The sequence below is a fragment of the Myxocyprinus asiaticus genome, chromosome 8, assembly GCF_019703515.2.
Source record: "Myxocyprinus asiaticus isolate MX2 ecotype Aquarium Trade chromosome 8, UBuf_Myxa_2, whole genome shotgun sequence".
NCBI lineage: Eukaryota > Metazoa > Chordata > Actinopteri > Cypriniformes > Catostomidae > Myxocyprinus > Myxocyprinus asiaticus.
Window position 1 is genome coordinate 30,948,532 of NC_059351.1, and position 19,854 is coordinate 30,968,385.

Genomic DNA, 19,854 nt, shown 5'->3' on the forward strand with positions numbered 1-19,854 from the left:
TAGTCTTTCAAGAAGTGTCTCAGCTGTTGGCCACACACGGCTACCACCGGACCTACCAACAGTGTAGGGAAAAGTAAAAAAAATCTTCGAGTGGTTCAAACAGAAGAAAGTGGAAGTGGTTCGACCAAATGGACACTATCTATGGCAATACACCAGCGAGCAATGGGAGGGAGAGTGCCCTGAACTCTACGTTACTGGAGTCCACAATGGAGGATAGTACGTTTTGTTACGTTAACTCTATATTCTGCTTGAAAGCTTCACTTTATTTAGTTGACCAACTACTGGAAAGCTTGCTTCTAAAACAACCAGGCCAATTTAACTGTTATACACTTGTGTAAAATCACCATGCAACAACTGCTTTATGCAGCACAATGAGCTAGTTGCTAACAGCTAGCGGTCGTGTTATTGTTTATGGTCAGTAATATTTGTGTCGCGTTCAAGATGATGGCACGGCAGTAGAGGTGGCACAACTATGACGATCAGCCTATAATCCCACCCATGTTGAGGCGGCACTAAACTGCAGTGGAAAAGCAAGCTCAGAAAAGTAAAGCGAGCAGAGTCGAGTTGAGTCGAACCGTAACGTGCAGTGGAAAAGTGCCATAAGTAGCCTACTTTGAATTGGATTAAAATGAAAAAAAGCTGTCATCAAATGAGTGATGATCACTTGTGTGTGATGTTATTTTTTATATTATTATCTGGATATTTTTTTTTCAACATCTGAAGTACCTTATTATGTTTTGCATATCCCAATGTGGAAACTAATTGTGCACTTTTCGGAGAGCTCAATAAAATATTCAAATTATATTTTGCTTGCATTTGAGTACAAAAAAAAAAAAAAAAACAATTTAATTGATTGTGTAAAATAGGCACATAATATCGGAAAATCCATCGCAGGGCCCTGAATCCAATCAAATCGAAACTGTATCGTGGCAGACTTTGAAGTATCGGCAAATATTGGATTGCAGGCCAAGAGAATCAATATAAGATTGTATCATGATTAAACCTCCGATTTACACCCCTAATAAATTGTACAGAATGTTTTCATATTTAATTTTAAATTGCCAGTATTATCCACAAATAATGCTTTTTTAATTCAAAATGAGGCCAAGTCAGTGAGGCCCTACGATCAATAAGTTCTAAAAAGAAATACAAAACCTGTGCTAATTGAAAGAAAACAAGTTGGCAAAAAGATCTAATCCAATATTTAGTGATAATATAGCATAACGAGAGATTTATAAGCAATTTTTATAGGCCGGTCATTTTTTACCAGGAACACCTAAAGTGTAATAAGGTGAAATAAATGCAAGCCTCAAATAAATGTTTTCAATTAAGTACATGGTTTAAAAAGAAAACAAACCACTTTTTCTTTTTTTTTCTTTTTTTCTTTTTTTTTACAAATTTATGTTATTTTAAAGTTCATTTTACTAATTTAATATTTAGATTTTTTTATTTATTTTCTACTTTATTTAACTTCTATCAAAATGGAGTCATGGCAGTTTGTCTAAAAGAACACAAAATATTAAGATTGGATGGAAGCAGGTATACATTTTGTTCATACTTATGCTGAATTTTTCTTCTCCATTAATACTTGGCAGGTTCTGCACACCAGCGTCTGTCTATTTATATATTTCGATTTGAAAAACCTAGTTCTCACTGGTCTTTTAAAAATGGCCAGTATCAGCTGTCAACACATTTTTATTGACAATGAGAAATTTTCGCTGTTCTTAATCCACCCAAGTTCCACTTTGCAAGTAAAGAATTATCTCTGGAGCAGTTACTAATAGGTTCCTGGTTTGGTTCACCTTTTAGTTCCATGTGCAGTTGGTTCATGTGGTGGAAACACAATGTGAACATGAAATAATTCCAGGAACTAGGAAAAGTTCATGCAGTGGAAAAAGGCCTAAAATGTTTTCATAGTACATCGAACATTTTGTTTCAAAACCAAATTCATGAACAAAAATAAAATTTTCATTGTGTGACCTTTTCTCTTGGTCTTTTTTTATATTAATTCAATCTAGGGTTAGAGTGTCCTCACTGATTCAGAGTAAGATCTGGCAAAGGGGGTCAGTCCAGGGGGACTAGGTGTTTGGCTTAGAGGTGGTCTTGAAGGACACTCTGTGAATGAACAGCAGCAGAATGAGGTTTAAAAAAATGAGACACATAATAGTGGTGCAATTTGCACCAGGTGTGTCTCATCACACATTACCAGCAACATTCTATTTTGTACCCTCACTCTTTGCAAGTGCACTCCAATCATGAGGCTGGATGAGGGCTGGCTGAAGGGGTGTTGGTGATTGGATTGCGGAAAGCTCCATCACTATCCACATGCTGAAATATCTGACAGTACTTTCTAGCAGTGACATTCTTAATCAGAGTGCAAAGGTTTACAGTCATATGCACACAGACTCCAAGAATTCTAGTCTTTTCTCAGGATGAGTCATGATGATGATCTAAACATGACCATAGCCTTATCCAGTTGGGCTACTGATGCTCTCTGGGTCTTTGCAATCCTACTCCCACAGCAAGCCTATACTATTTAGGCATGACCAATTGAATCTGTCCCCTATAAAAAAGCCACAGTTGCTAGCCCTCCTTCCATTGCTTCTCATCCTATTTGACCAGAGCTGTTTGGTCTGGGACCAGCCCCCAACCGGGTGTACCAGGAAAGTTCCTTTGCCAGTGGCCAGAATCGGAGATCCAAGTCTGGGCAAGGGAAGAGAATTGATACCCCAGAGACTGTTCTGGATCTTGCTAATGGGTTTGAGACAGTTGGCTAATTTGTCAACCAGTTTGTTATTTTGTGCACATTGACAAGCCTGTTAAAGGATGTTGGCACACACATCATAAGCTGATCAGAGCAATGGGGTTTTACTTTAAGATCTTTGCGGATATATCTGTTGCTGCATGTTGTCACTTTGATGTACTGTTGTGTCACTTTAAATAAGAAGTGATTTTGTAAAACAAAGCCAAATCAAATCGCCATTTAATGAGAAAGAACTGCCATCATCCAGCAATTTAAATATGAACTTTGATTAGAATGTAACTTTTTTTTAACCACGCATAGACCACCACAAGAGTTGCTGTCAAGCCATCATTTTCATGTCATCTGACTGAACTACCCTTAACCCAATGGAAATATGGGCACTTCCACTTCCAAATCTGAATGAGTAGCTAAATTGCATCAATTAACATGGAAGTAACCTCAGCCTTTTCCATAAAGACAGTCGAATGACCCTATTAATGTCTAAAATGCAACCTTGAACTATCCTTTATGTCTTAACAGGATGTCTCTTGCACCTGAAATGGGGCCTGTTTGATTCTCTTTCATGGTTATTACTAAGTGAAATGGTAGTAGGACAGACTGGGTCCAGTGGTAAATAATGAGAGGATTAGGAGGGCATCCATTAGTGCCCTTAGCCTGAAGTTATGGTGACAAGCCATTAAGGGTCTCTTTTTAGAATTCTGTGCTCGCCATATTCAGATGTCAAGTGCAGTGTTTCTTTTGTGTGTGTATTTATATGTGTGCATGGTGGGGGCAGGGAGGGTAGGTCAAGTGAAAGACAATGCAAATAAAACATGTTTTGGTTCAATCAGAATAATAATAAAAAATAAAAATAAAAAAAATATTCGTATTGTGTTGTTCAAACTCAGAGTGCAGGAGACAAAGAAAAAGCAAGATTGTATTGTGTTTGTATACAGAAATGCTTAGATGTATTTGCACTTTGAGATACAATATTTTTCAGACATGCAAGCCATAGCCTAAACAAGTGTAAGCCAAAGCAGTGCAGCTTGGCTTTGTATCAAACTCAATTCTCAAATTTGTCTTTGATCTAATTGTTTGAAAATGTTACACAGATGGTTATAAGAAATATAAGGGATATTATATAGATACTGACATGCTTTGCTTTCGTGCACGTCCTCTAATAATGTTGCTTAGCAGTGAATTACTTCTACATGTAATTATATCAAAAGCTTTCCCCACCAAGATTTTCTCTTAACTGTTTTGTGGTCATTTGTTGTGTCACCAGGGTTCCTGAGCACAGGTGACCAGGCAGCCAAAGGGAATTATGGACTGTTGGACCAGATTCAAGCACTCCGGTGGATCAAAGAAAACATCCAGGCTTTCAGAGGTGACCCTAAGAGGGTGACTATATTTGGATCAGGAGCTGGGGCATCCTGCGTAAGCTTGCTGACCCTGTCGCACTATTCAGAAGGTACAAAGCATTATTAATAAACTGTCAGTTAGATGATGACAATGTTGTTGCACCATTGCAGTCCTCATTGACACTTACAGTTTTTCAAGCTTAAGCTCAGAATGAATGATTGCACTCAATATTATTGTGCAATGAAAATGACAAATAAAGTATATTTAAACATTATCACATGAGCAAGAGTGGTAATTGTCTGAATATCAGCATGGCTGTGTCTTGACTGCAGTTAACCCAGCCACGCTGATATTCAGACCAACAGCACAATAGTGTGTGGTATTGCTTACAGTTAAACAAACAAGTACATAATACTGATTAACCTACGGATCAGACAAAACATTGTCAGTAATCATTCTTAAATGAATCAGTGTTTTTGTATTAATCTTTAAAGTGAATGAATCATTTGCATTCACCTCCATTGTTTTGGTTGTGAATTACTTGGTGCTCTTTAAAGTAATTTTCCGGTGGTTCAATACAAGTCAAGCTCAATCGACAGCATTTGTTGCATAATGTTGATTACCACAAAAATGTATTTTGACTCATCCCTACATTAAAAAATAAATAAATAAATAAATAAATAAATAATAATTTGAGGTTGCAGTGAGAAACTTACAATGGAAGTTAATGTGGCCAATTTTTGGAGGGTTTAAAGGCAGAAATATGAAGCTTATAATATGATAAAGGTACTTGTATTAATTCTTCTGTTAAAACGTGTGTATTATTTGAGCTGTAAAGTTGTTTAAATAGCCTTTTTTACAGTCATTTTAGGGATCAAGGTTTGTTGACATATCGTCATGGCAACGAGGTTGGCTATAAATGTACACAGAAAAGGTTATTAAGTGATTTTATCACACTAAAATCATGTTTAAACACATAATCTTCATGTCTTGTGGCTATACTTTTGAAAAAGTGAGTACTTTAATGTTCAAAAATTGAACAAATATAAACACTTTACTATTACCTTTCAAAAAACCTTGGCTTTGAATGTCCACAATAGAATGGAACTGATGACCCACATACACACTGTTCCCTTGACTGAACCGCCGGAGGTCTAAGAACCAAAAGTCCTTGTTCTCAGTGTGGCAGGCTGCATCTCATTTTCATTTTCAACAACAACCTCTACAAGGCATTCAGCTGGAACTCAATTGTCCCACCATAAAAATAGATTTTACATTCAATGTCCAGCCCAGCTAGATAGCAGACGAAATCTAGTAATGGATCAAATGACCTCTTGCTACAGTTACTCTAACGCTAACACATCCCCAAATAAGAAAGTGCCATATTTGATCACAATAAAATGGGCTAGATGTGCTGTTCCCTCCTGGTGTTCTTGTCTGAAAGGTCGGCCATGATTTATGAATGAATTACATAATGTTAATCACAAAGTGCGGGAAGGCGAATAATTTCACTTGATACCCTTGCTGTTTGATCTGACCCATTAGAAATATGTCATGAGTTATTTTATGTTTGCCATACATACTACATGCATACGCTACAGTTTATCATTTGGATGTTATTTGTAATGCAACTCTACTTTTATTAGGAAATATAAATGCTGTCCATTTTCTAACATTTGTATGCAATAAGTAAATATAAATCACATACTAATTCACATTTTATATAGAAAATTGAAATTACCATTTTCTGACCAACAGAAGAGCTTCTTTTATATAAAAAAAAAAAGAAAAGAAAAAAAAACTGTATTTTCAGTTTTGTGCTTGTAATATTGTTCAGATCCCACATGCACAGCTCAATATGCCTGGCTAACCCATCATGCATCTGGGTTTAGTCTGGACTTACATATTATGAGTCTTTATTTGATTTGAGGGAAGGTTCTGCTGAACCCCATTTTCAACTGAACATATGTTGAAAAAAGCAAGTCAACTATTTCCATTCTGTGTTTTTCTACATTTTCTATTTTTCCCCACATTTACTGCAACCTGGATTTGAGTGAAGGCTATTTTTCACTCCGTGTCAGTGCATCAGAAACCTCTCTTCAGCCTAGTGAGATCTGTACCCCGAGGTATTGCTATTTTCTAGGACACAATCGGTGTCAACGTGTTATGGCCATGCCTGGCTGAGCTGACAAAGGTACATCATCAAGGCATATGCATATTAGTTGGCATCTGTGTCAGGCACTGAATGATATTATTTATCCATAACAGTATGGAGGGGAAAAAAGAGACTTCATTCAAACAGAAAAGGAAAAATAAAAAACCCTGCGTAATATTGTGCCTCAGGCATCATTACAAAGCATTCTTATTCTGAATGCTTTTTCACTTTCATTTTTGAGTCCTCGATGTGCTTTTTTGGGCAAGGTTTGTCAACAGATGTTGTCAATGAGGAATTTAATCTTGAAATGTGAAGAAATCAAACAACATGCTTTTGTTTTCCTTGTTTCTTTCATTTTATTGTTATACCTCTCCATTGCACATTGTTGCCCCTCTGTTCTCACACTGATCAGCCTAATTACTTTAGGCTACTTGCAAGGCAGCACTGATATTCTGCAAACATTCTGGTTAGAGATTTTTCTTAATCCCTAATCAAGTTTAAGTATTAAACTTCAGCAATTAATTTAGCCCGAACCATATACACACTCTTGTTACACTTTGATTTCAAGATTTTCATTCAATTTTAGCTTAGGGTGAGCTTTCTTATTTTTGTTTTATATTTTAAAAGCGTTATATTTAATTATTTTGATTCCTCCAAGCCCTGATATTTCCTTCAGGAAATACACATCTAGTATTAATTGCTGTTTCTTCCTATTTTTTCCTTGTCAGATTTGTTTCAGAAGGCCATCATCCAGAGTGGGACTGCTTTGTCAAGCTGGGCTGTGAACTACCAGCCAGCCAAATACACACGTATATTAGCTGAGAAGGTGGGCTGCAATATGCTAGATACAATAGATCTGGTGGAATGTCTACAAAACAAAAACTATAAAGAGCTGATTGAGCAGTACATCACACAGGCCAAGTACCACATTGCCTTTGGGCCAGTTATTGATGGGGACGTCATCCCTGATGACCCACAAATTCTGATGGAACAAGGAGAGTTCCTCAACTATGACATCATGCTAGGCGTCAACCAGGGTGAAGGTTTTAAATTTGTAGATGGCATTGTGGACAGTGAGGATGGCGTCTCTGCAAATGACTTTGACTTTGCTGTGTCTGATTTTGTGGACCACCTCTATGGATATCCAGAGGGCAAGGACACACTTCGAGAGACCATCAAGTTCATGTATACGGACTGGGCTGACAAGGAGAACCCAGAGACGAGGCGAAAGACTTTAGTTGCACTTTTTACTGATCACCAGTGGGTGGCACCAGCAGTAGCTACAGCGGATCTGCATGCACAATACGGATCTCCAACTTATTTCTACGCCTTCTACCACCATTGTCAGAGTGAAATGAAACCTAGTTGGGCAGATTCGGCACATGGAGATGAGGTGCCTTATGTGTTTGGGATTCCCATGATTGGCCCCACTGATCTCTTTAACTGCAATTTCTCGAAGAATGATGTCATGCTCTCTGCAGTCGTAATGACTTACTGGACGAATTTTGCTAAAACAGGGTAAGTTTAAAGTTTGAAGTATTTTGTTTCTTCTATTAACTAAGAATAAACACTGCATGACTCTATGAACTAAAATACAATTTGTGGTGTCAGATAAACAGTATATCTGGATAATTAATTGAAACCCTAAAGGAATAATTATAATTAATAAATATTGTGGCATACTTTGATGCTCCGTGCTGGAAAAAATAATGCATAAAGTCAAAAGAATCAACTCTTAACAGGTGCTTTTTAATTTGCTGACAAATTAAAAGTGTTCCGTTTTCATAACTCATGAAATATGACTATTTACTGTACAGTATACTATCAATATGGTCAAAACATCATACAGATCGGAAAGGTCTCGATTAGAATCCAAGTATTTTTTTTCACTCAAATATCAAATATATAGAGTAAAAACCAATGGTAAAAGTTATAAACGGATGTGTCTTTTGTCACGTTTTTGCTTGAAACTTCACGAAATAAATAGATTATAAAAAATAAAAATAAAAACATGCTCACAAAAAACAAAACAAGTCCAAATACAATGTAACACGATCACTGATCATTGGATACGATGAAAATGTGATGCTACCTTTTTTGTTATGCTGGGGGATGGTCTCTGGTAACATAGCGGACCATTCACAGTTGTTCTGGTCTGTTTCGACGTACTCATTGTTACATTTTTAACGAGGTGCATGACATGCGTAGCTGAAGTATTAATCGGCCTTAAAGGGATAGTTCACCCAAAAAATTTAATTATCTCATGATTTACTCACCCTCCTGGCATCCCATATGTGTATGACTTTCTTTCTTTTGCATAACAGAAATTAAGATTTTTAAGCTCTGTAGGTTCTCACAATGCAAGTGAATGGGTGCCAAAATTTTGAAGCTCCAAAATCCACATCAAGGGGATACGACTCCAGTTGTTAAATTCATATCTTCAGACACAATATAATTGGTGTGGGTGAGAAACAGATAAATTTTTAAGTCATTTTTTATCATAAATTCTCCTCCCTGCCCAGTAGGGGTCGATATGCACAAAGGATGTGAATCACCTAAAGCAGAAGAAGAACAATGGGAAAGTGAAAGTGAAATGGAGATGGACTGAACAGGGAGGAGAATTTATAGTAAAAAAAAAAAAAACTTAAAAATTGATCTGTTTCTCACCCACACCTATCATATTACTTCAGAAGATATGGATTTATCCACCAGATTCATCTGGAGTACTTTTATGTTGCCCTTATGTGGAGCTTCAAACTTTTGTCACCCATTCACTTACATTGTATGGACCTACAGAGCTGATAATATTGTATACAGTGATATTATTATTGAATTGAATTGCAGTAATCAATATTAATACCGCATAATTGTATTGGGAGGCAGATGTGCATTTACTGAAATTAACAACAATAAAATCTGTAAACAGTAATCTGTGTAAGGCAATGACAGTAGGACTTTATCAGGATCTTAATTATTGAATTTACTTTTCCCAGTAAAGTTAATCAGAACTGAACATATTTACAGAGAAAAAAAAACTCAGCTTCATCCTTAATTCACAGGGGTCCAGGCTTTAAAGCTCTTGTTAAATTCTCCTTTGTACTTGCCCTTATGAACATTTACCATAGTTCTTGTATAGGATCCATGGTATTAGTAAGAGCATGGTGATCACAGGTAAAACCATGTTACTCATTACCAGACGTAATTATGGTTTCTAAAAAACAAATTATGGAATTTAAAATAATGTAGAGACTATAAAAAACTTGCCATAAAAATGACATATTCCCCAATATAAATAATATTTAATATACACTGGCAGCCAAATGTTTGGAATAATATACAGATTTTGCTGTTTTGGAAGGAAATTGGTACTTTAATTCACCAAAGTGGCATTCAGCTGATCACAAAGTATAGTCAGGACATTAATGATGTAAAAAACAGCACCATCACTCTTTGAAAAAAGTAATTTTTGATAAAATCTAGACAGGCCCCATTTCAAGCAGCCATCACTCCAACACCTTATCCTTGAGTAATCATGCTAAATTGCTAATTTGGTACTAAAAAAATCACTTGCCATTATATCAAACATAGTTGAAAGCTATTTGGTTTGTTAAATGAAGCTTAACATAGTCTTTGTGTTTGTTTTTGAGTTGATACAGTAAGCAAAAGACTGGCATGTCTTAAGGTCAATATTAGGTCAAAAATGGCAAAAAAGAAACAGCTTTCTCTAGAAACTCATCAGTCAATCATTGTTTTGAGGAATGAAGTCTATACAATGCTTGAAATCACCAAAAAAAAAAAAAACCTGAAGATTTCATACAAAGATGTACACTACAGTCTTCAAAGACAAAGGACAGCTGGCTCTAACAAGGACAGAAAGAGATGTGGAAGGCCAGATGTACAACTAAACAAGAGGATAAGTACATCAGAGCCTCTAGTTTGAGAAATAGATGCCTCACATGTCCACAGCTGACAGCTTCATTGAATTCTACCCGCTCAACACCAGTTTCATGTACAACAGTAAAGAGAAGACTCAGGGTTGCAGGCCTTATGGGAAGAAAAAGCCACTTTTGAAACAGAAAAACAAAAAGAAATGGTTAGAGTGGGCAAAGAAACACAGACTTTGGACAACAGATAATTGGAAAAGTGTTATGGATCTTAACCTCATTGAGCTTTTGTGGGATCAGCTAGACTGAAAGTTGCGTGAGAAGTGCCCGACAACACAGCCACATCTATGGCAAGTGCTACAGGAAGTGTGGGGTAAAATGTTACCTGAGTTTCTGGACAAACTGACAGCTAGAATGCCAAGGATCTGCAAAGCTGTCATTGCTGCACGTGGAGGATTTTTTGATGAGAACTTTTTGAAATAGTTTAAGAAGTTCTGAAAAAAATGTTCAAATTGTAATAGTAATTTTTCATGTTATTAATGTCCTGACTATACATTGTGATCAGCTGAATGCCACTTTGGTGAATAAAAGTACCAATTTCTTTCCATAAGAGCAAAATCTGCACATTATTCCAAACATTTGGCCACCAGTGTATTTATAATTAAAGTGACATATATTTCAAATGTAGGCCTATACAATATTTCTGCCAAAACACCATAGTTTCTACAGTTAGTTACTACCTGCAATGCAATAAGAAAGGTGATGTGTGGATTGAGAAGAATGTAGTCACCACTGTGAATGAGACAATGTTTTCCTGTTTACCTTGTCACTGATGTTGAGAATGTCAGGGTTGTTTAATCTGGTTTCAAAGAGCTTTGCACGGAGCCTTTACGCTTTTCATATCTCGCGCTGTTTACCACGTGACTGCGCAGTGCGAGCGCAGAGCAGTTAGTCATCGCTGCGTGGGAGGGCTGGTCCCTCTCTGCTCTCGCACTGTAGCCAGTGCATGCATTGCGCAAAAGGGCTGGTCCTGCTCAGCTCTTGCGCGGCGGCCAATGGATGCTCTGCGTGGGAGGGTCATCCCGCTCTGCGTCATACTTTTGGAGTATTTGGTGTTTTTCATGCACAGCAGTAAATGGCAGCGCTTAATAAATAAGAGTGGGGCGATTGACCAGCCCAATGATCGACTGGCCCACCAGGAAAATGCCTGGTGCGTCAGATGGCTAGTCCATCACTGACTGTAGATCCCTAACATTCTGTCATATCCTTTTGTGTTCCACACAAGAAAACAGTTATAAAGGTTTGGAACAACATGAGGGTGAGTAAAAGATGACAGAATTTTCATTTTTGGGTGAACTCAACTTTTAACCTACTTGTTCACTAGTCATTATGCATTACATGTACAGTAGCATCTAACGTCATGGTTACTGGTGTAACCTCCGTTCCCTGATGGAGGGAACGAGACGTTGTGTCGATGTTGTGACACTAGGGGTCACTCTTGGGAGCCAGAGACACCTCTGGTCTTTGATAAAAGGCCAATTAAAATTGGTGAGTGGTATTTGCATGCCACTCCCCCGGACATATGGGTATAAAAGGAGCTGGTATGCAACCACTCATTCAGGTTTTATGCTGAGGAGCCGATATAAGGTCCGGCCATTTCAGCGGGTAGTTCAGCGTTGTGGCAGGAGGGACACAACGTCTTGTTCCCTCCATCAGGGAACGGAGGTTACACCAGTAACCATGACGTTCCCTATCTGTCACTCACTCGACGTTGTGTCGATGTAGTGACACTAGGGGTCCCTATACGAAATGCCACAACTGGCTGAACTGTGTTACGTGAACTGGCGGTGTGTGGTGGGCAGACTGCTGTGTGCCTCATAGCCAGCGCACCAGGTCGACACGTAACCTCCCCCAACATAGTTATGAGTGTCGAACGGCCCTTTTTGGGGACAAGTCGACTACCCAAAAGATAGAGACAGGCTGAACCCAGTCGTGGCCTCTTTTCCCCTTCTCTTTTTCCACTCCCTAAAAAAGAAGGGGGATTATCCGACTGGGCCGCCAGGTCTAGTCAGGGGTTGTCCCTCCCAAGGGGAAGACACCGCAGAGACCACACCTCGCCCAAAGAGAGGGGGGATATTTAAGTGGAAGAATACGTCACATGGTCTTTCCAACCATGTGAAAAGCCTTCAAGGTAGATCCTGCCCAATGGAGGAGGAGTTACTACAAACATGGAGACTGGGGCAGAGGGGCTCTGCCCAAGGAAGACGCAGTTTACCAGCAGGGAAACGAACTAGCGGAAGATATATATTGCATGGGGTTAGCCTTACAGGGAACCGCCACATACGGAGCACCTACCCCAGAACAGGGCTCTTAGTTAGCGCGTGTACTGGGCCGGCAGCGAATCTCTCTGAAGTTTGTGAACACTTCTGGGAATTAATGGCGTACATCTTCAGCTCCAAGGGAGGTGGAAGGCACTATGTGCAAGCAATACACCCGGCCAGCTATCCCGGGCTTATCCGCTTGCATTGCGTGCAACTACCTGGGACGAAACTGGTTCCACCCGGAGGTTGTAGAACCTTGCACAGGTGTTGGGTGTTGCCAAGCCCGCTGCTCTGCAGATGTCTGTTAGAGAGGCACCCCTGGCCAGGGCCCAGGGAGCCGCTACACCCCTGGTAGAATGGGCTGGTAGCCTTACCGGGGGTGGCATGACCTAGGCGACATATGCCATAGTTGTGGCGTCAATGAGCCACTGGGCGATCCTCTGCTTGGAGACAGCGCTTCCTTTCTGCTGTGCACCAAAGCAGACAAAGAGGTGCTCAGAGATTCTAAAGCTCTGTATGTGATCCAAATAGATGCGTAAAGCGTGCACCGGACACAGTGACGACAGGGCTGGGTCTGCCTCCTCCTGGGGGTAGATGTGAACCCCTAAAGGGGTGGTGTGAACCTTGAGCACATAGCCCGGTCAGGGTCTCAGGATCATGTGAGTGTAACCTGGAAGAACTCCAGGCACGTTTCGCTGACAGAGAACGCTTTCAGGTCACCTACCCTCTTGATGGAAGTGAGCGCAGTCAGGAGGGCAGTCTTCAAGGAGAGTGCCTTAAGCTCGGCTGACTGCAAAGGCTCAAAGGGGGTTCTCTGTAGACCCTGAAGAACTACAGGGGTCCGATGAGGGAACGAGGCGCGGTCTGGAGGGATTCAGCCTCCTGGCGCCTCTTAGGAACCTGATGATCAAGTCGTGCTTCCCTAAGGACTTATCGTCGACTGCGTCGTGGTGTGCTGCTATGGCGGCAACGTACACCTTCAAGGTGGAAGGGGACAGCCTCCCTTCCAACCTCTCCTGCAGGAAGGAAAGCACTGATCCGACTGCACATCTCTGGGGGTCTTCCCGATGGGAAGAACACCACTTAGCGAAAAGACGCCACTTAAGGCATACAGGCACCTCGTAGAGGGGGCCCTAGCCTGAGTGATCATGTCTACCACTGCAGGTAGGTCCTTCAGGGGAATTCGCCAGGGGGGAGCTGTCGCGAGGAGCGTGAGGTCCGAGCACCACATCTGGGCGGGCCAGTAGGGTGCTACCAGGACGACCTGCTCCTCGTCCTCCCTGACCTTGCACAGGCTCTGTGCAAGCAGGCTCACTGGGGGAAAAAAGCATATTTGCGCAAGGAGACTGAGTCCAACTCCAAACCGAGAAAGAGATGCTCTGAACCGGGAGGAGCTTGCTCTTTTCCTAATTGACCCAAAGCTTTCCTAGTTGACCCTAGTCGGCTGAGGTGTGAGAGCACCAGGTCCCTGTGTGCGCACAACATGTCTCGAGAATGAGCTAGGATTAGCCAGTCGTCAAGATAGTTGAGAACACGAATGCCCACCTCCCTTAATGGGGCAAGGGCAGCCTCTGCAACCTTCGTGAAGACACGAGGAGACAGGGACAGGCTGAAAAGGAGGACTTTGTACTGATACGCCTGACTCTCAGACGCAAACCGCAGGAAGGGTCTGTGTCAAGGAAGGATCGAGACGTGGAAGTACGCATCCTTCAGGTCTACCGCCGTGAACCAATCTTGATGCCAGATGCTCGCCAGAATGCGTTTTTGCGTCAGCATCTTGAACGGGAGTCTGTGTAAAGCCTAGTTCAGAACTCACAGGTCCAAGATTGGCCGCAACCCACCGCCTTTTTTTGGTACGATGAAGTAGGGGTTGAAAAACCTCTTCTTCATCTCGGCTGGAGGGACATGTTCTATCGAGCCCTTCCGTAAGAGGGTAGCGATCTCCACGCAAGGTAGCAGCGTTTTCGTCCTTCACCAAGGTGAAGTGGACACCGTTGAACCTGGGCAGACGCCCGGTGAAGTGAATCGCACAGCTGAGTCGGACGGTCCGGACCAACCCTCGCATCGGATTGGAAAGCGCAAGGCATGCGTCCAAGTTCCGTGCAAGGGGGACCAAAGGGACAACGTCATCGGACGTACCGGCAGGTGGGGCCTTGCGGCGGGGTGGAGCTCGAGGTGCCGCACCACATCGTGGTCATGTTGAGTCTAAGGACATTGAAGCACTTACCTGGCTCCTTATGACCACCCCTGGAACAGCCTGGGACAGGGGAGGAAGAGTCCTGTCCTCGTGACCCATGGAGACTGTCACATCGGGGGCAGATTTGTGCCACAGCTGGGCGTTCAGGGGCGGGAGACCGCCGCTGGAGCGCCAGCCTGCCAAATAGAGTGGTGGACGGTGGTCGTGATGATGGCCGTGCACACTGGTTACATGACCCAGGGAACAAGGAAACCGCTCTTGCTGAGCTCTTGAGTACTGCAGCCACTTGGGCATGCAGCGCAATTAAATGCAAAAGGTAATGAAAAGATGGAGATCTGCTTACCAGCTCCAGAGCAGCGGGTTTCGTTGTCCCTGGGTCGTCCGTCTCAAGGGTGCTTTGAAGCCTTTCACGGGTTCTGGGCGGCCGTGAGAAGGGTGGTGTCTGCTTCCTGCGGTGGGCTCCACGTCGGGGCCGGGCTGAAGGGGCAGGCTGTGGCGGAGCCGGTGCAGTCACCGCAGGGGGACGCCCTTGGCGATGAGTAGACTGTGTGTGGGATCTAGCATCCATCTACTGCTCTACCGTCGAGAACTGCTGGGCAAAGTCCTCGATGGTGTTGCCGAATAGGCCCGCCTGAGAAATGGGGAAAGCAAGGAATCGTGTCTTGTCGGCCTCACCCATCTTGACTAGGTTGAGCCAAAGGTGGCGCTCCTGGACCTCTAGTGTGGCCATCGTCTGCCCGAGAGACCGCGCCGTGACCTCCATCACTCGGAGAGCGAGGTCGGTCGCCGAGCACAGTTCCTGCATCAATCCCGGGGCGGAACTACCCTCGTGCAGTTCCTTTAGCACCTTGGCGGACTTGCAGGAGAGCCATGGCGTGCAGAGTGGAGGCGGCTTGTCCAGCAGCACCGTAAGCCTTGGCCGTCAGAGACGACGTAAACCTACAGGCCTTGGACGGGGGCTTTGGGCACCCGCGCCAGGTGGCGGTGCTCTGCGGGCATAGGTGCACCGCGAGCGCCTTTATCCACCGGGGGATTGCCGAATAGCCCTTGTCCGCCCCACCATCAAGGGTAGTGAGGGCGGGGAAGCTGAAAAGATTGGGACCGGGCAGTAAAAAGTGCCTCCCGCAACCTTGTCAGCTCTTCATGCACTTCCAGGAAGAAAGGAACGGGGGCGGGGCATGGCTTTGAGCAGCGCCGCGAGCCCAGGAACCAATCACAGAGCCGCGAGGGTTCAGGGAAGAGCAGTGAGTTCCACTCTAGCCAACGCTTGCGGCTGCCCGGGAAAGCATGTCGTCATCTCCGTGTCAGCCTGTGACTGGGCAATCAACCCCGAAGGGAGGAGCCCAGCTAAGGCTTCCGACTGGACGAGCCCGCTCTCAGATGCTGCGCTCGAGAGCTCATCACTTTCGCGGGCTCCGAATAAGAGGTCGAACTCGCTGTGAGACGAGCCGTCGGACTCATCCGGAAGCCCGATCGGGGCAGACAATCGTGCTGGGGAATGGGAGGTCCGCGGGGGGATACCTGGCGGAGGCGGTCCCATTGGGTTCCCCATGGGTAAAAGGACCGAGGAGGGAGCCTCTGGGGTGGCTTGCTTTCTTACGAAGGCGAGCCGCGACCACAACGTTGCCATGGACATATTCTCGAAATGAGAACATGACCATCCACGAACGCTGTCTCTACGTGAGCAGTGCCCAGACACGAAAGACGGTGATCATGACCGTCAGAAGGTGAGAGATAATGAGCGCAACCAGGAATAACACACAATCGGAAAAGCATCTTTAAAAAGACGTGTCTTTAAAAAGACGTTCCTTGTGTGCCGTTCTTTTAGAGAAATATACTCTTTTAGAGAAATACACTCTTTTAGAGAAATATACTCTTTTATTTCTGCTGAAGTGCCCAGGGGCATTCTCTATAGTGCACCAGTGCAGAGGGGGGAGAAGCCACTGAAATGTGCCGTCAGATCCAGCAGAGGTGAATGAACAGTTGTATTCAGCTCAGTGGGTATGACCGTTAAGCTCCAAAGAGAAAATCTGAATGAGTGATTGCATACCAGCTCCTTTTATACCCGTATGTCCGGGGGAGTGTTATGCAAATACCACTCGCCAATTTTCATTGGCCTTTTACCAAAGACCAGAGGTGTCTCGGGCTCCTAAGAGTGACCCCTAGTGTCACTACATCGACACAACGTCGAGTGAGTGACAGATAGGGAACCTATGTCCATTCAGATCTTTATAAGCTCTCTGCTACCCTACAAATAATGATTGTTGTTGACTGCCTCAGACCACACAATGTGGAACATCACTTTCTATTTAAGGAAGTTGTGCTAAATGAGTCATGGTTTTGATTAAACAAAATAATTTTTAGTGGCATTTGCTGTCTCCTCACATATCAGAACTTGAAGACTCAACCTTGTCACACCGACCATCCATTTAAAGGATGGCTTTGGTAACTGAAAACCAGGGCTGTTTCTAGCTAGAAACGGTATAAGTGGGCACTTAATGTCCCTGAGCCACCAGGGCGGCTGGCAAAGCCAAAGTGTTTATATAGATGGATGGATGGATGGATAGATATATACAGTAGGTAGGTAGGTTGGTAGGTAGGTATGTAGATAGATAGATAGATAGATAGATAGATAGATAGATAGATAGATAGAGTTGAAGTCAGAAGTTTACATACACTTAGGTTGAAGTCATTAAAACTAATTTTTTAACCACTCCACAGATTTTATATTATCAAACTCTATAAGCAAAAGTTAACTTTTCAAAATAAACTTTAATTCAAAATTGAAACCATATTGATCATAGTGTATTCCAGTCATATATATATATATATATATATATATATATATAACCAGGGCCTCCAATAAGGATTTCGCTTAGGAACCCCCATATGCTCAGAAACGGCCCTGCTGAAAACTTTTGCATTTGAATAAAGATGCATCCATGCCCCTAGGTGTCAGTGTAAGTCCACAACGACAAAAAAAAAAAAAAAAAAGGAGTGTACCTTTATTGGTACCAGAGCAGCTCTTAAAGGGATATTTCATCCAAAAATTAAAATGTTCTTATAATTTGCTCACTCTCAGGTCATACCAGATGACTCCAGTGGTTTAATCAATGTCTTCTGAATCGATCCAATTGGTTTTGAGTGACAATAAACCAAAATATACTGTAACTAATTTTTCACTGTACATTTTGCCATTGTAGTCTCTAGGCGCAATTATGATTCTTTGAAATTTAAGTGACTAGGGCCCCTCATACTTTCAGGGCTGTATTCACACCACATGGGCTGTTTATAGGCAGACCGGGTTCTGATGTTTTGCACCATTTCAACTGATACCTATGTGTCAGGAGATAGATTGGCAGGCTCATCAGAGCCTCACGTCAGGCTGCTCTCCCTCCTCTGGCTAAGTGTGTCTCTCTCAGCGCAAGTACTTTAAAACAGAGCAGGAAAAACTAAAGCAATTTCAGTAGCACTTGGAGAATGCTCACTTTGCAGGAGAGTCACTACAGCCTCTGGTAAACACTCCAGTGTTGATATCAGTCTCTATGAGTGTTTAAAAAAAAATAGGACAAATAAATTACGAGGGGGGAATGCAAACAACGTAATGTCTTTTGTAGCCCTTCTTTGTTACAGTTAAGCTTTGATGCTCAGACGGGAGGGAGCAAAACATGGTTCATTAATGTTAGCACTGGAGAAAATTAACAAATGCTGGTCTTAAGTGAGTCAATTGGACACAGCAGGGAGAACAGAAATCCAAGTTTCATAGGTTTAACAGCATTATGGAATAGTTATTTTCTATTGTGTATGCTTTATTTAGGGCTGGGTGATATATCAAATATTCACAATACAGTATATTCAAGGGAGAGATAAATCTGTTAATGAAAGTGAAAATCAATATGGGGTTCATTTATTTCAGAAGTATACTCACTGTCTGAAATGAAGCATAACATTGCCTGATGCTGTCTAAGGACATTGTGGCTTTAACCATGGAAAAAGGCTTTTGTATTTAAAGGAAATATCAGTGCCCAGAATATGTGTATATTTATATTTGAGCAATTTGTGTATCTGTACAATTCAGGCAACAAAAAGATATAAGAGATATAGTTGGAATTCTGTGCAAATTCTGGAGATGTCTTTTAAATATTACATTTTCATTTTTGTCCATTTGTTAGTTTGTTTGTTGTTTTGTTGTGCACATGGAGAGTACGGTTTCCCCTAGAGGCCCCTTAGAATACACCTAACTGATTATATAAGTGATGTCATATGTGATACTATAAATGACAACGACAGAGAGTATGTAATGGGGTATATTTTGAACACTATTCCACTTTTGTGAAGTGGTGCTCTTATCTGAAATACAGCAGTTGAAGAGCTGCATATTGCTTTGGTAGGTAAATAGCTCTTCTTGTGAAATTTATTATTACTGTTTTATATATATATATATATATATATATATATATATATATATATATATATGTATATGTATATATGTATGTGTGTGTGTGTGTGTGTATATATATATATATATATATATATAGGCACTGTGACCCATTTACGTCATAACCAGGGTCCGGTTGCACTGGCTATATGTAAGTTACAACTTAGCCTAGTTGTGGTGTAAATGGGCACTAAGTCACAATTTACACACTATTAAATATGTGAGCTTTGCACCATTAAACTTAAGTAGAACATAACCCTACGTATAAACTAAATATTTACGGAAGCCTCAGACCAGGAGTCACAGATGGAATTAAAAAGCAGACTCATTTAATGACATCAATGAGCTCATGTTTCGGTTGACAGGCTTCAGTCCTTTCGACATATATGATGATGTTGCATAACACGCATTTAAATTTATGGGAGAAAACATTATGTAAAAAACTTCTTCAGCATGAAACCGATCTAATGGTTATGACAGTTATGTGAGCAAACAAGGTTTGAACATCAACCATGACAAGATCAAACTCATCAAATTCACAGATTTTTAACACCTCTGTGTACAAATTTGAAGGCTGCTTAATGGATCAGTACAAGTAAACGTAATATTTAGTGACTATACATTACTTTACGGAGAGCTTACGACCTACTAGCTAAATCTTGCCTTAAGAGCAGGTGGTGCAACCAAATTAAGCACTGACTTAGTCACAAACTAACTAGTAGTTACTAAGCCCTTTGTGTGAACTTTACATCTC

General features: G+C 41.8%; 1 protein-coding gene across 3 annotated transcripts in view; it reads left to right on the top strand.

Annotated features, from left to right (window-relative positions):
* LOC127444913 (neuroligin-4, X-linked-like) overlaps positions 1 to 19,854 on the top strand; it is a 622,028-nt gene that overhangs the window by 589,524 nt on the left and 12,650 nt on the right. For all 3 annotated transcript variants that reach the window (XM_051704571.1, XM_051704570.1, XM_051704572.1), the window contains 2 exons: positions 4,029 to 4,214; positions 6,989 to 7,778. In XM_051704571.1, coding sequence (XP_051560531.1) covers positions 4,029 to 4,214; positions 6,989 to 7,778 — 976 coding nt within the window. The remainder of the gene's footprint in view (positions 1 to 4,028; positions 4,215 to 6,988; positions 7,779 to 19,854) is intronic.